Here is a 26,757-nt window from a genome sequence, read left to right on the forward strand (position 1 = left end):
GGAGCCGTTTCTCACAATATGTTATACTATCAACAGCTCTCCATTGCTCGTTACCAAGTAAGATGTTATGCTAACAATTATTTTGATTAACTACCAATTGTGTCCAATGCATTTAACCAGCAGTACTTACTACCGGTTTTGTTTTAACGTGCGTCCAATACATGGGACCAATGCGTTGGTCCCATCGTTGTAACGGCTTAACACCCCCATCCCAAGGTTAAATGTCTTGCTTAAGTACAAAAGGAAATCGAAACAATTTGTTTCTATATTTCAATAAAATAGACAATGATGTTTCCACCTCACTAGTTTGTCTGTTTGTCGTTGGTTTTTTTCTCCACTGCCCTGGCACTTCGTATAGGTCAAGATGTGTCTGTAGATATTTTGGCCAGGGACATTATGCACGGACTTCAATTATTTAAGACCAAGCCAAGACAACTTTGGCGTCCATGCAATTCCTCATGGCCCCCTCTACTACACTTAAAGAACTCCAGGGTATTTTGTGAAAAAGGTTGTCACCCAAAAACCGGTAAAAGTTGGGATTTTGACTGTGATTCTGCGTCAATTTAAGCACAATTTCGGGTCAGATTGACATATATTCCGGGTCACACTGACCCAGAAATGAGCTGGTGTCCCAGTGAATTATGTCCGACATATAACGGCACCATGCGACATGGAATTTTGAGCTGAGAGATAGCTTAATAATAATTAAAACAAAACAATGGAAACTGGCAGGATAAATTTTAGTTATTTTCGGGTTGAACACAGACAAAATTAACTGAGAGTTTTCTTAAGAGTGTACACCTGTACTTACTCTGTATTGTATGCCCTTAGGTCCTCCTTCAGATCTCCTAGGAGTACCCTTGTAGGCAGCAGGTCCTTCACTAGTTTCTTAGGAACCTTCTTTAAGCTGTGGACATTGGGGTTCATATGAGCTCGCAGCTGGTTGATGTAAAACTGGGGGCCATGGAGGGCGGGTGTCGTTGGCTGCAAAAGTAAAAATCACTTTGTCAACAGGTCTTCATTATTTATAATTGTCTGCGTTGTATACGGTTGTATAGCAAGCAAAAGTTGTCTGATCGGTTATCAAAAGCATTGCGAAAGATTGTATTTGGAGAAATTTCTACCGGAAGAAGGTGCCGAATTTGGGCGTCGGCCCCTATATGGATCATTTTATTTAAACACAATTCAGCCTTTGACATGCGATGTTTTAGTGTTTTTAATAGTGTTCCATTTGCACACCACCTTATTTTACAAGACAATCATAACAGTGTAAAGTGGCCTAAAGTGGGTTTTTGTTTGTTGGTGAATATTTTTTAAAGGCAGTAGACACTATTGGTAATTACTCAAAATTATTATGAGCATAAAACCTTACTTGGTAACGAGAAAGGGTGAGCTGTTGATAGTATAAAACATTGCGAGAAGCGGCTCCCTCTGAAAATAACGTATTTTTCAAGAAAGAAGTAATTTTCCACGAATTTGATTTCGAAACCTCAGAATTACATTTCGAAACCTCAGAATTACATTTTGAGGTCTCGGAATCAAGCGTCTGAAAGCACACAACTTCGTGTGACAAGGGTGTCTTTTATTATTATCTCGTAAACTTCGCTGACCAATTGAGCTCGAATTTTCACAGGTTTGTTATTTTATGCATATGTTGAGATACACCATGGAGGTAGAAAGTTTAAAGACTGGCCTTTGACAATTACCAACAGTGTCCCGTGTCTTTAAGTAGTCTTCGGAGAAAAACAAGGGCGATTGGAATCACTTTAAATTAGAAATAATTTATTCATTCCCAAAATACTGTGGGGAATGTTTACACGTCAGCTGTTATTGTAGCACTTATATCATTCATTTAGTGTGCAACCATGTAAATTCAGTATTCGATGCCGATAGAACTCGATGCCGACAAATATGTCGTCATAACTACAAAAGTAGTATCTTATACACAGATAAATGTGGATTTGTTTTATATATATAAAGACAGTCAAGCTGGCGCAGTGGATTCTGTCCCTGCCTTTCACCTCTGTGGACCCTGGTTTGAGACCGGACCGTCTGAGCCTTGCATGTCAATGTTGGGGTTTTCCCTATAGGGGTTTTAGTTTCATCCCACGTCTAAAACTGAACTTATTAAGATTAATTTACAATCGAATATAACAAAAGAAGGTTAATTTGAGACACATACACAGCAATACCAATTAAGATATCAACAATTATGAATTCAGACATTTAAAAAAAGCTAGATGCATTATCATTAGATCAACTCGTGTAGATAAAAACATACACAGAAATACCAATATATTAATAATTATGAATTCAGACAAACAGTAACACTGCTTGATGCATATTCATTAGATCACCTCATTCATAGATAAAAACATACACAGACAACAAAGATATTAATAGCTATGAATTCAGACAGACACAAACAATGATTGATGCATATTCATTAGATCAACTCTCGTTTATAGACAACAAAAAATACACTGAACATACCTGCTCGCAAATCATATTCCATTTATCATCCGAGTTCATGGTCTCCATGCCTTGTATCTGAGCAGGTGTTAACGACATGGTGTTCTGGAAGGGAATCGCCAGAGTAAAACAAATCAAACTTAGTATAAATCACGGTGAATCTTTCTCAGTAAAATCTCCCTTCAAAGTGACCGATGGTGAGTTCCTCTTGCCAGTACCACCGAGTGGCCTGACTCTGTAGTGGGTAGGAGAGGCAAGTTGGATTAAAGGAGCATGTGGTGGTATTATCATCCAAGAAGTTGAACACTGTTGACATATATTGGTCCTTCATTCAGTTTTACTCTCGCCTGACATCGACTCAGTATAATAGACACTCCATGTGATTCAACAATAATGCTCTGCAAACACTAGTGTCATTATGTGTCATTCCTCGTGTACGATCACTAAAATACACAGTCCACTAAACTCACACTGCCTATACTCATTATACACACGAACCTACTACTGTTCAGTTCACCCATAGGTATGCTAAACCATTCGCATTTAAAACCAGGGTCGTTTGCTTTTTGTATTTCGCCAGCCGGTCGTACAACGAACTTGGTGAATTGGAATAAAAAGAGGATTGTGTTTTCTGGCAGCTGACGCGTTCTCTGCGTCGTCTAACCCCAACATTTCTATTGAAAGCGAAGCTGTGACTCAGTTCAGACGAGCCGTAGGTGTTTCTATTCATTGATTTCGGATTATTGTTCAGGATAACCCAGAAACTATCCGGGCCGAAAGGGGAAAAATAACAACTACATTTCAGTGATTAACATTAACGCATGTTTGTCAACTGTAGTGTGGTAAAATCATCTGAAGTTCAGCAGTTTGATAAAAACATACACTTTATTGGTGAGATTTTCCGGGAAAATTCACGCAAACATTTCAGGTTTTCCACTCCAATCATTTTGTCTACTTGAGAGTGTTTAATAGCATGCTTGATTATTGTCATTCTATTTTTTTTTTCTGATCAGTTTTTAACAATAAAATGTTCTCATTGCCAACCGCATAGTTAAAACACAAGCATGTTTACCAATGACCTGTTGTATAGAAATTTGGTAAGATCCATGGTGAACTGCTTGGTAAATTGCTTGCCTAGGTTAAAATAATTAGCCAATTAGTCTATAAGGGTTGAACAAGAGGTAATTTCTAATTAATAAACTTTGCGTGTTATAAATTGAAAGGATTCGCAAACTTAACATGCTTATACTGGTATACTTTTAATATATATATTTTGATTGCTTATTATTTTTTTTTTCATTAATTTATTTTGATATGCTCACTTTTTCTTTCTTAAAGATGCGCCTATCGTTGTCAAGATCCCCAAGTACGAATAAAGATACAACCTTTCACAACGGGACAAGTCCACTTTCTGTGTGGTCTCATCAACTTTCGACTTGGCTATGGATCAATACATTGAGCTTAAACGAGTGTAGAATGCCCCAATCCTTTAAAATTACTGTCAAAGCTCTCTCTTGACACTATTAAGTGACAAATTCATGCCTCAGGCCTCAAATTTTAATCACCTTTTTCTTTTTTTGAATTGAAGATTTGAAGGCCATAGTTCATATTGCTTACTGAAACTAGTCTAATAATGTACCCTTTGTGTTTTTGTCTCTCAACCTGGAGCATTTTGGGAGCCCCCTCCCCCCTCTAAAAACGTTTTGGATGAGCAAGGATTAAAAACTCTACGGATAACTTACTAAAAAATTGCAAATAATTTAAAATGAAGTTAAGTTGTCAGCAAATGAATTTGATTTCATTTCAAGAGCTGAGTGACTTTATTATTTTGGAATTATTGCATTGGTTGTTACGGGTGGCTATTATGTAGTACACCCTTGTGTGATGTTCTCTCACGGCTTAGCAAGGCCTCCCCCATTGTTCACGTCAAGCCCAGTGCATCCTTTCTCAAAAGTTTCTGAAGGTTATCAACGTAATTGAATACCCGTGACGTATTTCCCTCAAAAAAAAAAAAAAAAAAAAAAAAAAAAAAAAACAATTCAAAAGAATACTTTCATCAAGATTTTAACAGATATATATTTAGGATCTGCCACTCCTAAATGTGGGTCAAACAATAAAGGGCAAAGGCACACATTTAACTTTAGGTTTGTAGTTAAACTGCGTTAAAGTCACTGGGGACACTATTGGTAATTACTAAAAAATAATTGTCAGCAAAAAAACTTACTTGGTAACGAGTAATGGAGAGCTGTTGATAGTATAAAACATGGTAAGAAACTGCTCTCTCTGAAGTAACGTGTATTTTATTGTTTTTATTACCTCTTTCTCTAAAAATATAGTTTTAGAGAAAAAGATAATAGAAAAACAATAAAAGACTTCAGCTGAAGCCTTTTATTATGCATCTGAAAGCACACGAAGTAATGCAACATAGGCGTTTTCTGTTATTCTCGTGTAAATTCGATGACCAATTGAGCCCCAAATGTTCAAAGCTTGTTATTTTAGGTAAATGTTGAGATAGTGAGAATACTGGTCTTTGACAATTACCAAAGGTATCCATTGTCTTTTAATCCGTTGAACCTGTTCACTAAGCTGCTCGTGCGTTACGTTGAACTTGAACCGTGGGGTTGAACGGTCATAGGACGTGGGAGGGGCATGAAGACAAAGTGGGGTGTGCCTCTATAACACTATTGTGGAGTGTAATAATGTTTATAAATTTAAATTTAACTGCACACCCTTAAGTTAATTAGTGCATTTATTGTTAGACCGACTTTAAGGAGTGGCATGTTACATTTCTTTTTACAGTTGTGTTCCCTCCAATTTTATTTGTGTAAATTGTAACGATAGCAACATACGCATAATTTCATATGGGCCTATAGGCCTACCTCTTAAACCTAATGTGGGTTGAGACGCAAGAATAACTTAAAGACAGAGCACGGGATTGCTAGATATTACAACAACAGGAAAATATTCATCACTTACAATTTAAAAGTGTAATCAACTTGTGGAGTAATTACTACAAGTACACTCTGCCTTTCATATAAACACAATGGGTATAAGCAGGCAAAGATGACATTAAAAACTGTTTAACTAATCAATACGAATGTTCAGTTTGATTTGAAGTTATCAGTGCGCTCTTAAATGTATGCAGTGGTGACACCAGAGGGCGCAATCGTTTCTGATAGTCAGTGTCTATTTTGATGCTTCATATTGATGAACAAGTTCAGTGAGTGAACATGAATGATAATGTAAAATGATAGAGAGCACTATAATAACTATATATTATTATATGGTTATTTATAGTGCTCCTATTTGCGGTCCATTACCCCAATGAAAAACATATGCTGTAATTTTCAGGATCTTCAATATTTAGAAAGGGAATGATGTAACAAATAAAAAATGATAACGAAAACAAACACATACCATAAGAAGTCTGAACTTCCTGTCCACGATGTTCTTGGCAGGCTTGAGCCCTGTCACGAGAAGGAAAAGGGAACAATATTGGTGGCAGTGAACAAACAGATGATTTAGTTCCCCAAAAAGCTTAACACTGTTATACATAAACTTGTTTCTTTGAGTTAGATTGTGGTAATTATTTGTTCGTGGCTTTTGTTTTGTATTTATACGGCATTTCAAAACAAGCCTTTCTGGCTTCTGTAAGTGCCCCCATTTATTGGTTTGCTCAGTAACCAGTACATTGTATTTTCGTCATTAATTTTCATTAATTATTTTGTTTTACTTTCTTTGATAAAAAAAAATGCACTTAATTTGCTTATCTACCTTTTTCACCAACATGGAATTAAATAATGATTGAATTGAACTGAATTGTTGTGTTTTATTACCATGCATTGATTAGTTTGGATTAACTAAACAGTGCTTGAATGTATAAATGGGAATAAAACATACAAACTGTTGTGTAGAGTGACATCTTAAAAAGGAGGGCAAAATTATTTGGTCATACGTTGGTACTATGACTGTTGACCTCGTAAAAAAATGCGTATTTTGTCTTAGTACAACCAAAATAAATATCATTCTCTATCCCCGATGCAAGTTTAACATCTCTTTAAAAAAAAACGAATACAAAGTATCTCGCCATGCGCTCTCTGAACAGTATAGGGTACACTTCACCTCTAAACCAATAAATAAACGATGGTCTCAGCAAAGCGAGCCCTTACAATCAACTCATGTTCTCATTACAATCGGGTCCGGTTTCAACAATTTATTTTATCAAGAAACAGAATGGCCAAATAATCGTGAATTTTATACACCTTTACTGTTAGATACAACCCAGCATAACGGCATAATTTCTGTTTAAAATAATTAACAGATTAATAAATAGATATCAGTAAAATGTCGATATTCAGATGTTTGGCTTCATATCTGTTAAATGATCGTATCTGACGACGCAAGGCATGCTATTCATAACTGTTATATTCATAATTCATAATTATTTTGTTTAATCATTTGTTTAATCATTAATTTGTCTGTGTGTTAGCACTGTACACTTTAAGTACTTTCTTGAGTTCGTGAACAAAATCACAGTCATATTTTACTCGGGTGGGATTCTATATTAAGTGAGAAATTGCTTCTTTCTTCAAAGCTGTTAGTTACATCAGAGGGAGCTATTTCTCACAATGTTTTATACTATCAACAGCTCTCCATTACTCGTTACCAAGTAAAATTTTATGCTATTAACTATTTTGAGTAATTACCGACGGTGTCCAGTGCCTTTAAATTTCACAAGTATTGCCTGCTTATTTCAGTACACACTTTGTGGCGGTGCCGCTCATAACACACAGCAGGTCATTACTTTAATCTCTGGGACCGAAGGGCTAAGTACAGGTCACTGTGAACAACCTGGTGGAGGTTTTTTTTATTATGTACATACCTGCAAGGTGTGAAACAATGCATTATGTATGTACACTAGTATCAGGGGAAAACATAGCCATTAAAAGCACTATGCATTACATGCTATATCAAGCGAGATAGCACTATACTTGTAGTCCTAATTTTATCAGGTTGAATTGAAATTGAAGCTGTGCTTGGTGCAAAAACGTACAGAGATATCAACTTGGGAAAATAGAATTAGCTGCATTGCAAACTGCGTACCAACTAAATTGAAAAATGTAATTGCAAATAAATAGTTTAAATGTCAAGCTAACTTGTGACATAGAGCTCTATGATATATGTATGTAATTATCTATTTGATTGTTATTAATTTGCTACTATATTTCTGTATTACTTACTGTAACTCATTGTGCGTGTTATATAACAGCAGTATTAATTAGAGTCTCTTATTAGTGTGTGTTATTTGATGTATGTTGTTGCTGGCATTGTTCATGTTGAAGAACGGGTATCATCATAACTTCATGATAAAAAGAAACAAAATCAAGAAAATAAGTTAATGGCCTGACATTTCGCCCCTAGCAGTAGAGTCTTTTTCGAAAGCTATCGCAAAGGCTAACAACATTAACTTTGTTTTGTTACGTTGATGACACACGAACGAAACAAAACTATTTGGTTGGTCACTGTACTTGTTAATATTTCCGTTGTGTACAATTCTTGTAAATTCAGTGTAATTTGCCCAAGGATAAAAACACCGTATGAGAGGTAATGTTGGTGTTTTGTTGTTGTTCCTCGTGTGACGTTTCTTCCTTCTGTATTTTTGAACAATGCATTTTACGGAGAGGATTATCCTTCTGACGTCATCAGTGCTTGTTGTTGTTGTCTTTAAATAAAATAAGATGCCCTCATAGCATGCATATTAGTCGAAGGCCATCCACTCTTCATGTGACCGATGTGTTTTAACGCTACCTACGAAGTTAGTGTAGACCTGAGAGCAAAAAACAATGCCACACAATGCCAGGGACTTAAAACACTACACAAGTCCACACAGTATCATTTTCTCCCTTGTCAATATAGTAGTATGATTGTACTTTTATAATAATATAAATAAAATAGCGAGATTTAAATTTCGATTCAGTTGATTTATGTTTCATGTGGTGTCCTATGAAAACAGGTTTAAGGACGAGCATCTAAAACTATACCATAACTATAGACATATCCAATTGATGTGATTTTAGTTATCCCACGCAATAAATTTACACGTAAACAGTTCAACAAAAGTTCGCATACAAACAGACTACAATATCCAGGGGATTGTTCAGCAGCATGTTGAACAATCGATTTTCAGCGTTTGTGTTTCATCCATGATTGAACAGATAAACATACGTTCTGTGAGGTTTAAGTGAACTATTGAAACATCAAATTGAAAAGGAACTATGTTTCATATATTTGCTGATGTAACGAAATTGTTACTAAAATATAAAATGGCCTGACGTTTCGACCCTAGCGTAGTTTTTCCTCATGTAGGCCTTTGAGGAGACTCTGCTCGAATCGTCAGGCCACCAACTATGGTTTGGTAAGTGCAGCAGATAGGCATGTTTTCTTTGTTTTTGAAAGGGCAAGGGCACCAATGCATGTCATCCTTGGTAAAGCCAAAAGGGCACGATATCAAGAAATTGTAAATTTCTACTGTGGCATTTCAAGGACACCGAAGCAATGACCCTGAAATGCCCCAGTAGAAATTTACAAGTGACTCAAAGAAGTATAAGGCCTGAGCTAAAGTATTTTCATTTTAAAATTAACTGGTCACTTCTTTGTATCAACTCAGGTGAGGAGGGGGAGGGTTATCTGGGAATTACTGGGGGATGAAAAGATAAAGGCTTATCAACAAGTTTCTGTGGCCAATATGACTGACATTTTCTAAATTTTATAATAAGCAGTCTGATATCATGTATATATCGCGCCCTTCCCAGGGAAAAGGGGCTTGTTGGAGAAAACAGTGATCAGCTACATTTTTGTCGAATGCCTCCGATTGCAAATCAGTGTTCCCAAACGCATTGACAATGACAATGGTGGTTAAAATGGCAATCAAACGATAAAGGTTATTCATGTATATATATTATGTTAAAATGCCAAAATGCCATGTAAAAGGATCACTGGCTCGGACTCCATGTCAGTATGGCCGTCAGTACTGCTGAGAAATCCCCCCCCCCCCCCCGGCAAGAGACTGGACCGGTAATTTCTGACCCAATGTTTTTTGTAAACGAGGCAATTACATGTAAATACTCACTTTTCGTTCCATTTCTAGACGAACCATACCGACCACTTCGGTTGCGTTCATCTGAGTACCCACCACCACCCCCTCCGGGATCAGGCACCATGACGTCGCCATACTCGCCGAGTCCCTGCCCTTCATACACCCCTACTCCTCCGGAGTCTCCCTCGCTTGAAGTCCGCGAGGCCGGAGATCTGGGCAGAAAGTGCTCGTATAAAGGACCATTTTCAAAAGTATCATCGTAGCCCGAGTAAGCGCTCGGACTTACCACTGACTCGAAGCTTCGTCCAGATAAAAGCCCGGCCGTGTGTCGACGCGTTAGGGCGGCACCCTCTTTCAGTAGTTCCCGCTCCACGCTCAGACTCGACAGGGACCCGCCTTGTTTATTCATCACAACAAGTCTGCTCGTTTTCTTCCCAGCCATGGCTCCAATTTATAAATCCGAAATAGAATAGATCACAATTCATGAATTCTCCACCGATGCATCAATACCACACAAACAAAAGTATCGAGAAACACTGATTTGCCGATGTCAGGTTTTACAATGAGAAATCAAGTATCGGTACTCAATTATGTATAATTCCATAAAGGGAAAAGACATCCCAGTCGACAGATTTTTTTTCACACTTTATTTCCGGCTTGTGATGCGTCACGTCTTAAGCGTGTTATTGCCAGTGGTGTTTGGCTGCTGCACATGGAGTTACCAGTAATATCAAACTTTGATCCTTCCCATTGTGGGTTTGGCTGATATGCCCCTGGGCTGAGCCTCCAGACCAGGAAATCCACATCAACAGTGCAGTCCAGGACGAACAATTAAAGCCATATACAAGGGTGACGTATTAAGCGCTACTGGCAATCTCTAACGTCACTGCCATCAAATCATATAACATTAAACTCGTTCTTTGACCATTGGCTCCCTTTTCAAATAAGAGAAGTTTCTAAGTTCTAAGTCCGCTGTTTATGATATCGTAGATATTGCCACTTTCCCCCCTGTAACTCGATAATAATGTCGTTGAGAAAATTCCAACGCCAGAAACAAAATCAGTTCGCAACAGAATCATTAATTAAACTTGTTGCAAAAGTAACCGTGAATGCGATATAAATTTAAATTCGCAACGAATAATTTGCGTCAGTTAGCTTATGTTCAACTCCTACGAAACATTCGCTGCGAAAACACCCATGTGACGTCAAAAGTAGCAGGAAGTACATTCATGAACCGACATTGAGTTGTTGATGTTCACTCAGCATATATAAAGGTACACTGGGTGGGGTTTATGGACAGTCAGTGTGTTCAACCATGGTTCAACAGTGTGGTTAGCTGAGTGCAATTTGAAAGGCAGTTATAGATATTCCTTGACGTCTCTACGTTTCGACATATCCGTTTAGGTTGTCTAAACCAATATGTAATTTAGTTTCCGATGTTGGATGTGTACAGTACTTTCCTCCTCTATCTTTATACGACTAATGATAATGAGCACTACATTAAATGGATTTTTACAAATCACTTAATGACTTTTCCCGAGGAAAGTATAAAGTTGATAATAATATCAACCTGTAAACACCTACTGACAGATTAAACGTATTTACATGTTGGGTTTTAATTCGCACTGGATGCTTCATAATGACACGTAGAGTATAAATGTTGGGCGCGATCGGTCAATCTGCGCGATCAACCGATCGCGCTGCGCTATTGAACGATCAAATTATGATCAGTTGGTCGCGCAGCAATCGGTCGATCGCGCAACAATCGGTCGATCGCGCAACAATCGGTCGATCGCGCAATGACATCTTTGCGCGATTGACCGATTGCGCTACGAGTATTTTTTCCCGTTATCAGCAGATCGCGCAGGAAAGGCTTTGCGCGATCTACCGATCGTGCAGGAATGGGTTTGCGCGATCGACCGATAGTGCAGGAAAAGTTTTGCGCGATCAACCGATCGTGCAGGAAAAGTTTTGCGCGATCTACCGATCGTGCAGGAATGGGTTTGCGCGTTCGACTGATCGTGCAGGTAAACTATTCCTTGAGGCAATTTCTCAAAGCAATAAAATTCATAGCAGGACAAATTTTTAGTGTCATCATAGTGATTTATATAGTGACGTCATACTACGATTGATTTGCAGTTACAAACAATGTTACATCTTTGTGAATTCGGCCCCTGAACATCAGCCGATCGCGCCAAACAATTCCTGCACAATCGGCCGATCGCGCAAAACCATTCCTGCACAATCGGCCGATCGCGCAAAATCATTCCTGCACAATCGGCCGATCGCGCCGAGCCATTCCCGCACGATCGGTTGATCGCGCATGTTCGTTGCCGAATGTTGCGCGATCGACCGATTGTTGCACGATCGACCGATTGTTGCGCGTTCGACCGATTGCTGCGCGATCGACCGATTGCTGCGCGACCAATAGATATTTCAATAGCGCAGCGCGATCGGTCGATAGCGCAGCGCGATCGGTTGATCGCGCAGATTGACCGATCGCGCCCAACATAAACACTGCGAGTGTAACTTCTTACACCGTGGTTGTTGCAATCGATGAGCCCAATGTAATGATACACACTCACTGCCAGCCAACGTCGGTACGGCCAATGACTTCAAAATGTACACCATCGGTAAGCAACACATAAGACTATGACTCCCTAAGGCCAATACAAAAAATACTCGTCACCACAACTTTAAGTACGAAGATGAGGGACTGAAGCAAAGTACACCCAGGAGATCACCGCCGGTAAACGTCGCCAGAAGACCGGGGAGGTGCAGTCCCTTACATCCGCGGATGACTGAAACCCCTTCGCAGATGTTCGTAATAATTGTCTCGATTTTTGAGGGATTTTGGCACGGAGGAAGGGAGGAAGACACCGAAAGTTTCTGGAAACACTCCCCGTGGAGAAGGAGGTGAAAAAGTCTCTGGGGATATTGTAGAGGAGAAACTGCTTCGGTGCCCTTGCCCTTTCAAAACGAAGTTTACAGGTCTGATATCTGTCTCTAAATTTCGAAGATTACGTGAGATCTCCTCTGACAAGTGAGTCCCGTTAGTACGAAGAACTATAGGGAGAATTGCTCCACATCGTCCTCATCCTTGGTGGTCTTGATGCAAGCCGTTGTGCACTATCATCACTCAAATTGTGATCCCCGCTCCACTTCTCCTTAGTCGCGACGTGTGTTAGCTTTGAGTGTATGGTACTACCATAGAGAACGTCGTGCACCAAGGCTACGTCCTTGTACTTAATTTTCAGGCGAATTGGTTTGAGAGGACTGGTATTTAATCCGGCTTCCACACAATGATCGCATCCTCATCGGTTTATTTCTTATTGAAATGGAGAAGATGAAAAACAAACAAAAATCCACTTTAAGGAAAACAGTTTCTGATTTTCAGACGAGTGACTCCATAAAGCAAGGGTGACGCCAACTGCTCCGAGGCTTCCTGCTCGGTTTAAAGGCACTATAGGCACTGGACATTATTGGTTATTACTCAAAATTGTTAGCATGCAAACGAGCAATGGAGAGCGGTTGGTATAGTATAAAGCAATGTCAGAAAAGGCTCCCTCTGAAGTAATGTAGTTTTTGAGAAAAATGTAATTTCCACTCAAACACTAAAAGACCCAACCCTAACCTTTCTCAGGCATCTGAAAGCACACACATTAATTTGTGCACTAAGGTTTTTTCTCTTCATCATTCTCGTGCAACTTCGACAACCAATTGAGCCCAAATGCTAATAGATTTGTTATTTTATGCATATGCTGGGATACACCAAGTGAGAATACTGGTCTTTGACACTATGTAAATGTCAAAGACTTTCTCACTTGTTGGATCTCAACTAATGCATAAAATAACAAACCAGTGAAAACTTGAGCTCAATTGGTCGTCGAAGTTGCGAGATAATATAATGAAAGAAAAAACACCCTTGTTACACGAAGTCGAGTGCTTTCAGATGTTGATTTCGAGACCTCAAATTCTAAATCTGAAGGTCTCGAAATCAAATTAGTGGAAAATTACTTCTTTCTCAAAAAACTACGTTATCTCAGAGGGAGCCGTTTCTCACAATGTTTTATACTATCAACAGCTCTCCATTACTTGTAACCAAGTAATTTTTTACCCTAAAAATTATTTTGAGTAGTTATCCAATAGTGTCCACTGCCTTTAATAGACGCTCAATGTCACGGCCAGGTTGTACCCATCCGTGATGCGGTTCAAACCTTCCACCCGTACTCCCATGTGATTTCAACGGCAGGAAATCAAATGAGCTGGGACCCTTTTTTTCCTCAATGTCACTTCAATGTGTACAAATAACCATCGAGACAACACTGAGTGATCATAATTGGATACTGGTTATCAAATCAATCGCTTCCGTGATCCATTTCAATCCTTGCCAAATGCAAAATCTATACTGGTTGCCTTTTGAAACACAAAGGGAAACAACAATGCTGAATTTGTGACTTCTAATTTCCTTTGATTATACACAAAGAGAAACAACAATAGTTAACTATTTTTTTTTTTTTTTATAGGGGGGGGGTTGAACAAAAACAAAATGACTTGAGTTGGACTTGAACCAATGACCTCCGGATTAAACGGCACGATGACAAGAAAAAACGGTTGGTGCTTGACCCAGATAGATCAAAACCCACGCGGACCCTTCCCCGGGTCAACTTTGAGAGCGTCGGGCTAGCTTCAACAAATTACACCTTAAACCCCACCCCACCCATCCAACAACCTTGAGAGAGTGTACTGCCAACTCAAAAGTGTGTTTTACAAATGTCTTCACCCTTTTCATCGTGGCTTACGGGTTTACATGGAGCGTCGAGCTAGCTTCCAGAGGTTCACCTTAAACCACACTCCACCCATCTAACAACCTTGAGGGTTACACTACCAACTCAAAAATGTGTTGTAAAAAGTCCTCACCCCTTTTTTATCAGGGCTTATGGGGGGTGAAGGGTACACACGCAATGAGTCACCTCCGATAAAGAACCTTAAACCAATATTTGCTTTATATGTGAGTATTTATGGGCTAATAAAGCTCATTGTCCAAAACACAACACGCCCAATATTTGTGTAAGCAGGTGACGTAGGAAATATCGGGGAAGTTCCCGCAGTGTGATGCATTTCTCTGTGGACCTGTCGAATGTTAAATATTCTTATAGCCAGATATTACATTCTCACAAAATTAACGCCAAAAATGTTTCCATTCTCAGCTGGGAAGACATTTTCCATCACATCAAATATTTGTTTTTTACACGAGTTGAACAGGAAGTAGGCCAATACAGTAAATCAGTGTCGTTTTACAAAAAGTCCGGGATAATTAATCATCAAAAGATTTACTGATATTATTTCAACCTGAGAGCTCACTTAACTACAAATAGCATCGTCTGCTGAGATTCGCAAGGCACTCCCCCCGTACAGAAAATCAAATAACCTGTTTCTCAGCTAATCACCTGGGCCCAATATCATAGAGCTGCTTAAGCATAAAATTTTGCTTAAGCAAAACAAACCTTGCTTAGTAAAATCAGATTAACGGCCAAGACTCAACTCAATTCGCATGCTAAGTTAACAACAACTAAATACCAGTCACAAGCAATGTATGTGGCATTGAATTTTGGCCAGTAACGTGACTGTGTAAACAAGCAAGCTATTTTCGTGCTTAAGCATTTTTGTTTTGCTTCATCAGCTCTATGAAATTGGGGCCTGATCACCAAAACATGGAAGGAGGAAAAGGGCAAGACAGGAGCTTAGCGGCAAGTCTACTAAATACAATTCATGGAACATAATAAAACATAAGGAGATATTCCTTACGGGTGCACCCTGGAGAAAACCGAGCGTCGGCCTCATCAATATATTGTAGGGCCTCAAAATGTTCTTATTTAGACAGATTCGAGAGCCCCCAAAATGTAGGATGCAGTGTAAGTGTAAAAAAATGTCCAAGTGTGAATTGGAGGTTGTTGACATCCAACTTGATAAATTTTGGTTGATAGTTTGCCGAGAGGTGTTTGTTTTAGGGACATTTTTCAAGATTGATGTTAGGATGTTTTGAAAAAATTGCACAAGTGCAGGGATGCTAGGAAGGTACACGTTTTGTAATTACTCAAAACAAATATTAACTTAAAAACTGACTTGGTAACGAGCATTGGAGAGCTGTTGATAGTATAAAACATTGTGGGAAACGACTCCCCTGAAGTAATGTAGTTTTTGAGAAAGAGGTAATTTCTCACTAAAATAATAAAAGACTTCTAGCTAGAAATATTTTATTCCTATCTGAAAGCACACAAATTCGTCCAACAAGGGTGTTTTTTCTTTCATCATTTTCTCGCAACTTCGATGACCGATTGAGCCCAAATTTTCACAGGCATTTTATGCATATGATGGGATACACCAAGTGAGAAGACTGGTCTTATACAATTAACAAACGTGTACCTTCCCTTTAATTAGGAGATATAATAATTAGGCGGGCACTGAGACTCCCCGTCAACTTCAGCAGAGGATAAAAGTTCATTATATGTAAACTAGAAATGTCCGGCCCCTTACTTTTAAAAGCTGAGAGACTTCTAAATATTTGTTGTGTGTTCTTTAATATTTAGAAATTCACACTTATGCTATGAGAGATTATTTGTGGGTGCACCCTTTAAGGGTAAATGAATAATTTCCCCTTTACCTTAAAAAGTAGTCAGACTTCTAAGTATTTTCATGTATTTTAAGATTTAGCATTTTGCACTGTATGCTTTGGGAGATTACATTGGGTACACCCTTACAGTTTCCTAATGGAACGAATCAAAATATTAATGGCAAGGGACCTGCAGACAGTGACGTATTAACATTGCCATCCTGCAACCGTTGCAGTCTAGTTTAAAAAGCTGTGAGGAGACTTCTGAGTATTTTCGCGTATTTTTTTATATATTAAAATAGCATTTTGCACTCAACTGGTGCTGATGCGGTTTATTTATAGTAAGTTTTACCCTTTATATAGCTTCCGAATGGAGCGAATCCAAATGTTTTTTGGCAAGGAACCCACAAACAATGATGTAGCAACATTGCCACCCTGCGACCGTTGTAGTCTAGCATACGAATCTGATTACGGGTATTATAGAATCCATCCAATCACGTGACCTTGGCAATTGACGTTCAATTTAGTCGGGTTCCTGTTGTTTGAGCTGCACTCGGGATGTGAGATGTGCAAGGATATAAAAAACACTTCAGTGTCAAGTGTTAAAGACGTAGCTTTATACATGACATGCCAATTAGGATGTCATTAGCTATATTGCTTGCTTTTTGAACATGATTAAACTATAGAGACAGGACCACCTATTAATATAAAACCTGTATAAGGGGAAAGGTGAAATCATATGCAAGCAGACCGTATAGGATGAGAAGTGTGACCACACAAACAATTGACATAATGTGCATCATCAGAAGGAGTTTTTTGTTTAAGGATACGCACGCGACCAGAACGCTCTCAAAATGGTTCCCAAGAAAATGATAAAACAAAGCAATTAGTGTTTATTTGAGAAGGGCTATTTTTTAAATCCTCTGAACGAGAAATGCCAGCCAACTTGTACTCATTGTTTCCATTGCCGGTTTACCTAACCTGCATAACCATGAACGGCAGCGAATCTTAAACGCAAAGGAACACGCAATGGACGATGGAAATTGGATACGACATGTACCGCGAAACAGCCTAAAAATGGCAACTTGGTAAGACTACAGATCTCCTATATTCGAGAAAATAGAATTAGCTGTTGCAAACAACATCTCCTATATTCAGTACAATGATTGAAGATCTTTGAAAACACGACCCGTGTAACATACAAATTGATGGAAATAAAAGCCTGATGAGATGGAAATAGGCTAAGGATTTAAAGTGAAACGCAATAACATCGTTTTGTTTATGTTTTTTTTTTTACAATATACAGTCCTGATACTTAACATATAGAGGCAACGAAGGAAACTGCCTTCATGCCCCTTATCATTGCCTATTGTGCCCCTGAAATGCTCAAAGATAAATATAAAGTATCCTCACAGGGTGCCCTTTACCAAGGAGAAAATGCATTGGTGCGACTGCCCTTGCCCTTTCAAAAAGAAGCATACAGGTATGTTTTGGGCTAACTATCTACATGTACAATGTTTTGGTAAAGAACAATTACGGTACATTGCAGTGGCTGGATATCTTGGCCTACCTTGTACTTGGTAGAATTAACAGTGTATTGACTACAAACAGCATAGTGGTGCTCCGAGCTCGGGGTCTCATGCCACGTGACCCAGGCTGACCCGGAGAGGGGTTAAAATGGGATTTAGAATCAAGTTCTAGGAAAGTTTGACCCGTTTCGGGTCATTATGACACAAATTCAAGGTCAGCGTGACTCAGAAATGGCTTACGCCCAACGGTGCCATAATCCGGGTCAATTTCTGATCCGGGAGTTTTTAGTGTGTATAAATAGGCCCATGGATTTTTTTTCTTCTGATGTTTCCGACGTTGGGACCCAAATATGTATTTGACTTTGACAATGAAAGGGGATCAAACACATTTCCTGCCCATGCGTCCAGCATGACTTCCTTTTTCAAACTAAAATCATATGATTTGGTTTGTTACAACAATATAAGTTGTTTGTTCTATGCATTTGTTCCTCTTTGTTCCTTGCAAACAGAACAGCTTTGCGTTATCCTATATTTAGACCTGCAGCATGCACTTAGGACAAATGTTTACCTAATTGAGGTTGTTATTTAAATAGACATAGCTCGTATAAGTAAACATTCAAACTTGGCAACTGCATGTAGATTCACGGGTGACTGAAATCTTTGAAATGTTGTACTTTACTCATTTGACAACCCAGCCCTTCAAGTTCAAGCAATCATACTAACTTTTGAAAATGTAAAAAAAATTGATCAGTGATGGTTAAAAGTATTCCAATAAGTTAACAATAAAGTAAATCGTGATTCTAACAGCAAAGTATATGTAATAACATTGTATTGAAAACTAAGCGTTGTTAAGTACAACCATTTTGATCTTGTTCATCTTACACATTTTAAACTATATCCAGTGTCATTGAAGTTGTTCATAATGATTTCCATAAGCTACAAACACGGAAATACAAATATTTTTATTATAGGCTACAAAAAAAAAACTTTTACTGCGTATGTGCTTTTAAATTGCAATCTGTCTGCACAAATAATTTACATCAGGGAAAACGATGTGCATTGAGTAAATCAACGTTTAAAGTTGACTCCAATACCACTTTGATAATTTACTCTCATCTTACACCTTGAAGACGTGCAAAGAAAGAGAAACCCGAACCCGATTGACGTCACGAAATGACGTCACTCTTTGGGATGGGATGAGTTAAGCAAATACTTGTGTACTAGACGCATATATATATAGGGCATCTTCTTGATTAAATAACATATTTTATTTGATGGCCGTTTTCAATGTCGCTTTTGTATAACTTTGCTCGATAATGCAAGCAGACACTATTGCATTGGCATCTCTCTACAGAAAAAGGCAAATTGATTTTGCTTTAGATTAAAAAATATATAAAGGGCATCAACGATGTAGACTTTTGTTGTTTATGAAGTACTTTTTAAAATAACTTTGTCTTTCTACTTGCTCATTACTGGAAAAAACTTCTTGCTACCGTTTTGTTTATTTGCTTCTTTCAAATTAGTGTATGGCAAAATATTGAATGCCCTCTAAAAATAATCACAACATTGGTTTGTTTGTTTGTTTGTTTGTTTGTTTGTTTGTTTGTTTTTGACATTGTTACGCGACATCACATAATTGTCTTTGACCGATTGCAGTTAAGGTGTGTTTTGTTTATCCCTCTCATGACACTAGAATTTGCTATAGACTCTGATGATATGTTTCACCCCTAAAAAAGTCGGACAACTTATCGACAAAACAGGGGAAAGGCAGATCTATACTATTACTACATAGCTGTTTTCATATTCTGGGTTAGATTTATAATATTTGAAGAATTGTTCCATCGGTGATATATATAAACTTGAAACTAAATTATGAAGCTTGTTCTATCGTTGGTATTTTTTCCTATCGCTCATTTCCTTGTGCCCAGTGAATATTATGAAAATTAAACCGAACAGGGTGTTTAATAGAGGGCGTTGTTCAATGTCAATTATTCAAGAAGGGTTTCATTGTTAAGTAATAGAAAACTATTCTCAACCAAATGAGAACGAACGAGGGATGAAATATTACTATGAGGTTGTCTATTATTAGATGATAATTATGATCGTTATTTATAATAGACCCGGTACCTGACCTTCAAAAAACAGCGTAGGAAATCTTATCAAATAATTAACTTAAAGAGCTCAGCTATACACGACATGGGTTTTCAGTGATGTTTCGTGCTATTTATTAATAATTTAAAAAAAATGCAGGTGAAAACAAATATACGTCCCAAGTATCCTCACAACACTTATGAATAGCGACACTATAAACACATCAAAATGGCACCAGACTGTGTGCCCCAAAGCCTCGGTTAAGCTATGTTTGAAACGAATTAAGATGGCGTCTCTAAGCTAAACGTCTTTACAATTATCTTTGAAAGTGTCACGGGGGAAAATTGCCAAGGACATCAAGTCTTGCTTGATAACAACAGTATACGTATATAGCTTGCTCGCAGGCTACTGTTAGTGTAGACATTGAAGTTAAAGGCACAGGACCATTGGTAAACCTCAAAATGATGTTGATATTTGTTTCGTTGTAGTTGATATTATAAAACATTGTGAGAAAAGGCTCCCTCAGAAGTAGCGTAGTTTTTGAGAAAGAGATAATTATTAAAAGACTGCAGACCTGAAGTCTTCTTCACAAACTTTTGCATCTAGGGTGGTGTTTTTGGACACTAATTGGTAACGAATTAGTCACAATATTTGTTTTAAAAGCGCAAAAATTTGGTAACGAGCAATGGAGAGCCGTTGCTAAGTATTGTGAGAAACATCCTCCTGCATTTAACGTCGTTTTTGAGAAAGGGGTAATTTCAAATAACAAAATACTTCATCTGCAAGACCTTTCATTAATGCATCTGAAAGCACATGAAGTAATGCAACAATGGTGCTTTTTATTTCATCCTTTTCTTGCATATTGATGACCAATTAAGTCAAAATTTTGACAGATTTGTTATTTTATGCATGTTAGGATACACCAAGTGAGAATACTGGTCTTTTACAATTACCAATAGTGTCTAGTGTCTTTATATAAGAAGGCAATGGAAAATAAGTGCCTTTAAATGCGCTTGCTCTATGACAAGAGCGAATATTGAATTATTATGTGTGGTGACATTGAGACAGATGTCTGATTCACAACATTATGATAAAATCTGCTATTATGGCAGCTGCCTGTTGTTATTTTAACTCCTATAATCGCAGTATATCGGAAAGGTAAAGGTTAGGGATAGACTGTGTATTATGTATACAGACCCGTGGTACCAATTACCATCGTGACATCTTGAAATCAAAAGGTATCCTGTGATTTTTGTAATTACAAAGTAAGAGATTCACTGATTCAATATCGGCCTAAGCATTTTTAAAATTGCCGTTCTCAAATTTCAAATTGCAGTTTTATGTGTGTACAATTGGCTCTCTGGAAAAAACAATGGCAACCATAATCCTTGCACATAATGTAATGCAACGACTGCTGCATGTTTAGAAGTTAGTGAATAGAACGATGAAAGTGTAACGACCTCAAACATGTAAAATTACTCTGCGAGAAAAAAAATCAGCCCATAAAAATTACCATTAATTAGTGTGTCCTACATACAAGCATAAATCAAAAAACAGCATTTGTATTGTGTTCAAGATAATAAAACAACACAGACGGTCTGTACACATCCAAACAAAATATATTGATGTCAGATCAAACACAATAAATTTACAACAAAATATTGACTCAAAATCACAAGAAATTCTACTCTTACCGTGAAATGAGTTGGACTTCTTTCTATACATGACATATCCAATACTTGCTATAGATCTTAAGTACAAATCACATATTATCTGTGTAGGGGAGATCCCACGGCCACATAATGCCCGATACCTGCATCTACCTGCCGGTTATATGGTCATGTTATGACATACATTAACGCACTAGTTTGTAATGCACGGGACTGTAGGATATGCAAATGAGATTGCATGTTTGCGCGAACAGGTGGTGCAGAAATAGATAGCTGCTACGCACGCGCGTGGAGATGTTTTCAAGGGAAAGTACTTTCATTTTTGTACGGCAGCCAACTTTCAACATTAATTAATAGATTAGCGTCAATACATCTTGATAGTCTTATTACAAGTCGCACTTTATGGTCTACAGACGAATATCACGGTTGCAATTGAATATTCAGATTTGTATTAACAAAGGGTACTTTGTTTACTCCGCACGTTGGAAGTGGGTATAATCAGGGTGGTGATTGGGGGGGGGGGGGTACATGCAAGAGTTCGATTTAGATAATATCTTTTACTTGAATGCAATTAGTTAGTTTCAATATAATATCCATTTAGTTCACACAAAAATTGCAGATTGACTTAAGAATAAGAGTCATGTCACAAACCATTTTGGGGTGAAATTTCAAATAGTCATGTTGCAGCATTTCTTTCCGGAATAATTTTTTTGTCATTAACATGCGTTTTTCATTATCTGCTATTTCAATTTTCTTTCGAAGACCATTGAGGACTTAAACAAATTAACTTAGAACACCATTGAAATGTTGTCATCAACCGGGCCCCAATTACGAAGACAAAATTTAAATAGTTACATGGTGGCGCTGTTCAAAAACGTGGACGTGGTCGAGGGCAGCAATTATTGTAACAAATAATATGCCGATTGATGTAATCAAACCGAGACTGAAGGAAAAACTAATCTGGTTCATTTTACTACAATGCGCATAAAAATTCATTACTATTACCCGATACAGGGAACACGACCAAGATGGTGGCAACAGTGTTAAACACGTGACAACCTCTCTATTTGAGATTACAAGGTACTTCCATCTTTCTTAGATCTCATCAAAACGCACGGACATTTTATACACGAACCTGTGTTAAATTAACGCCAAGTTATATTATTAGCATACCGGACCGGCCATACACACGTACATAACAAACCATTCAAGCACTTGATCCACGAGAGGTCATGGGCGAACAAATTGAATAACAGCCAAATAAATTTGATATAATTGATGAGGAGTGTATACGAATACAAACCAAAGGGAAGTAATAAATTAAAGGGGCTCTAATGTCATTATGATGGCCTATTCATGGCGAGATCCGGTAGGAAGTGAGGGTTCATGTTTAAATTGACAATGAAACCCTACAATAAAGACACAGGATTGTTTGGATCCCGAAGCCCGCGCTCATTCAACTCCTCGAGTTTTAAAGTGAAATCTTACTTTTTTTTGCTGCATTCTTCAGATTTTAAACTTAAAGTGCTCCTTTGTTTTGCTTTAATTGTTAAACAAATTATTAATTATTATATCTATTTCATTTTGAGCACCAGGCTTTTTCATTTCATACTTTCAAATCTTGTTTATTTAGTAATGTGTATATGATTTTGAAGGGTTGGGGATGGTCAGGGCTAATATTTATTGCCTGGCCCGGCACATTGAAATACATCAGTAACATAATTGAGTTGTTTTACATAACAGTTTGACTGGATGGTTAGCACAAATATGAGTGAGTCAAGAGTAGCTTCAAAATCTGAACTTCCGGCTTAAAATAGACAGTTTTTTCATTGTGTTTAAAAATCCGTGTAGACGATGTTATACCAGTCTATACTGTAAATTACCACGAACAAAAGGCCAAGGTTCAGCCATATTTAGAAATGTGTTTAAGGTTTGATGGGCTGAAAAGGAAGTAGTTGTTTCGTTTTTGGCAGAACCACCGGGCATGCAGTTACAGGTTGCCTTATACCAAAGTACATGAGCAAAGTCAAAATAAACATTCAAAAACAATTTACTTTGCCAAGATAATTCATTGAAAGATTCCACATAGGACATAACAAAAAAAGTCGTAAAAATAATGAAAAATTTAACAATAGTTAAAAACGAAAACAGGAATCGGCAGCAGTACAACTGGAATTCGTTTGGGTCTTGTTGATCCCTGACCATCAAGAGTCAAACGCTCTCATCAGAGCATGGTTCATTTACATAATGTTCACACTACTCAATTCCCGGGGCATAACGGGTGGCCTTTTCGCCCCCGGTCTGCACTATGTCTGCCCCGGCAAATGGGCATACCCCGGGGAATATCGGAGTAGGGGTAAGCGGTAAAACCCCGGGGTATACTTAAAACGTGCAACCGGAACCCCGTGAAATAGGGACAGTGTGAAAGTGTGCTAGGTGTAACCATGGGGTAAAAAACGGGTCCCGGGCCTCCCCGAGCTGTAATCCATGGAGAATATGGCTACCATGTGAAAAGGGTTACAGTGCGCCCATACGCTAGATGATGTGTTTCAACCAAAAATGGGCACAAACGTGGTACTTCCTTGCTGTAGAACAACTTTCAGTTCTAGTCAACACAGATCTATCTTGTGTGGAGCATGGAGCAATGATGGACACATTGAGAAAAAAAGGATTCTCTAAGCGATTAAACGGTGATGCACTAACCTGCACTGCAGAGCAAGAATCATACGGAGTCCGAAACAGTCCAATGACGGTTGACCAGAGCTACAGCAACAGCCCTGGGGGAGAAATAACGGACTCAACCCCTCTGCAACCGTTTACCAACACGCTACATCTGATCCCTTTCCTTACGGTGTTTACTCGCATCATAAATCCTGGGTGTGTATTCCCTGTGAGTAGAGAGAGCACAATAATATAATATCTTTTTGATATCAGCGTGTTGTATTCCTGCACTTAAAAAAATCACTCAATTCAATTTTCATCACATTATCATAAAAGATGCGACTTCGCCTATCAAGGTTTGCTCTATGCCTTCTGAGCACACAGGCTCGTGCCGACATGTCTTAAATTTCTGCACTAGCATTGTTGACACTTCTAAACGTGTACATACAAGACTAATAATAAATGTTCATTGAACCATGTTCTTATTCTTCCATGACCAAACATAGAACATGACAAGCACTTTTGAACCACTCGGTGGATATTGAACAAGAAAGCACCATACTGGGCGGGAAATGCACAAGAATACAACAAATGCTATAATGTGGGTTCTTTTGTAAGCTTACCAAAGGCCAGGTTATATAGCTAGCTGGATATGTCCCTGACTAATAATGGCAGTGTTAAGTGCTTTACTGAGGGGGGCCCTCATCAAATGCCCTTAGATGACATCTGTTTAAGACAATTCTGCCTAAGGCGCATAGGTCTTATTTTAGGTTTGATTAAGATCATAGCCATCAGAAGTTGTATAATGATAACAACAAAACCCTTCCGCTAAATACATGCTTGTTAATTATGCATTATTTTCAGTGTGTCATTTTTGACATTTGCTATTTTGCAATTGTAAACTGCGTTTGGTTCTTACTTATATTTCCAAGTAGCTGTCTAAATATAGTTTAAGATTTGTACTGGTAGTGTAACTGCATACATGTATAATAATTATCATTATGAGATCTTCTAATAACCATGAACCTAGCTGGTTATTTACTACCCGTGCAAATGCACACTGTTCTGTCAAGAAGAGTAGAAAAAACATCGCATACTTTGTCCTTGAGTCTGTCCAAAATTATTTGAAGACACTGGACACTATTGGTAATTGTCAAAGACCGAACTTCTCACTTGGTGTATCTCAACATATGCCCAAACCTGTAAAATTTTGAACTCAATGGTTGTCAAATGGGGGAGATAATAATGGAAGACAAAACACCATTGTCACACGAAGTTTTGTGCTTTAATATGCTTGATTTCGGGACCTCAAAATCTCTGAGGTCTCGAAATCAAATTCAAATATTTTAGTGGAAAATTATTCCTTTCTCGATAACTACTACTTCAGAGGGAGCCGTTTCTCCCAATATTTGATACTATCAACAGCTCTCAATTGCTTGTTACAAAATAAGTTATTATTTTCAGTAATTACCAATAGTGTCCAGTGCATATCAAATTGTGGACAAAAATGTAATCATAAGAGGTAAGTCCAGCAGTTTTATACAATTATTTTAGGCCACAAAATCAATAAATCGCAAGGGGTAAGTCGACTAGTTTATTTTTTGCCAAAATCTGTAAACAAATTCGTTAGGGGCTAGTCTTGCAGGCTTATCAAGTTGGAGACTAAAATGTAAAAAAAAATCACGGGTAAGTCCATCAGTTTGATCAAATGTTTCCCAAATATTTGAAAAGTTTAAAAAAGAAAGAAAAAGGAGTAGTCAAGCAGTTTAATTCAATTTAGGCTAAAACATAATCAATCATGATTGTTAGCCAGTAGTTTTTGCCAAAGGTTTACAACATACAAATGCAAACATGGTATAGCAACATGTTATAATTGTTGTATTTATCATTCCTTGTTTCACTCTTGCACCCTTTCAAAAGTGCTTTGAGACTTAATTGTAATTTTGTGCTATACAATTTTTTTATTATTGAGCATTGTATATTCAGAAATATAAAAATGTAATATGGATACGAAGCTATAATTGGGTTGTTATTTTGATACAATAAACAATATCAAAAAATTGTGCATTAAATCTTTAAATAAGCCTTACATTTCAATAATGAGAATGGTACATCACCCCTCAGACTCCCTTGATTGCAGCAGAGAGCATCTTTGGCCTCATAATTTCCCCCGGGCCCCCATCTACACGTTCAACAATGGCTCCCAAATAAACATTTCATAATGTATCCCCAAACTACACGTTCAATAATGGCTCACCCAACCGAACGTTCAATCATGGCTCCACCAACTACACGTTCAGTAATGGCTATACCAGTTTCAGATTAATGCTAAATTGTCATTATTGAACGTGTAATTTGGGACCCATTATTACTATCAGTGTTGACACGGAGATGCTATAAAGGAGATATACTTGTTCTAGTTACTAATGGTAAAGCGTCTATCATCTGTCTTTAGATTCTTTAGGGAGCCATTTTGTGTTTCGTGGCCCCCGGGGCTGGATGTATCCTATTGAGATACTTCCGTTATTTTAGTTGTAGAGCACTATAAAAATCTGGCAAGGGGGTATTTTGGGTACGTAGTTGAAGTCATGGTGTCAGAAATACGACGTGTATTAAACGTGTTAG

At 38.0% G+C, this 26,757-nt stretch overlaps 1 protein-coding gene across 3 annotated transcripts in view; it reads right to left on the bottom strand.

Moving 5' to 3' along the window:
- The window catches only part of LOC139944062 (formin-like protein 3), a 78,353-nt gene that overhangs the window by 36,742 nt on the left and 14,854 nt on the right, over positions 1–26,757 (bottom strand). The window contains exons 1-4 of one of the 3 annotated variants that reach the window (XM_071941015.1): positions 9,602–9,760; positions 5,890–5,939; positions 2,494–2,577; positions 812–984 (exon numbers count right to left, since the gene is read on the bottom strand). In XM_071941015.1, coding sequence (XP_071797116.1) covers positions 812–984; positions 2,494–2,577; positions 5,890–5,939; positions 9,602–9,692 — 398 coding nt within the window. In that variant the 5' untranslated portion in view covers positions 9,693–9,760. Of the gene's footprint in view, positions 1–811; positions 985–2,493; positions 2,578–5,889; positions 5,940–9,601; positions 9,761–21,495; positions 21,588–24,174; positions 24,360–26,757 lie in introns of those variants that run through there. The other 2 variants (XM_071941016.1, XM_071941017.1) reach the window with 2 other exon arrangements.

Source organism: Asterias amurensis, chromosome 11, assembly GCF_032118995.1.
Source record: "Asterias amurensis chromosome 11, ASM3211899v1".
NCBI classification, from domain to species: Eukaryota; Metazoa; Echinodermata; class Asteroidea; order Forcipulatida; family Asteriidae; genus Asterias; species Asterias amurensis.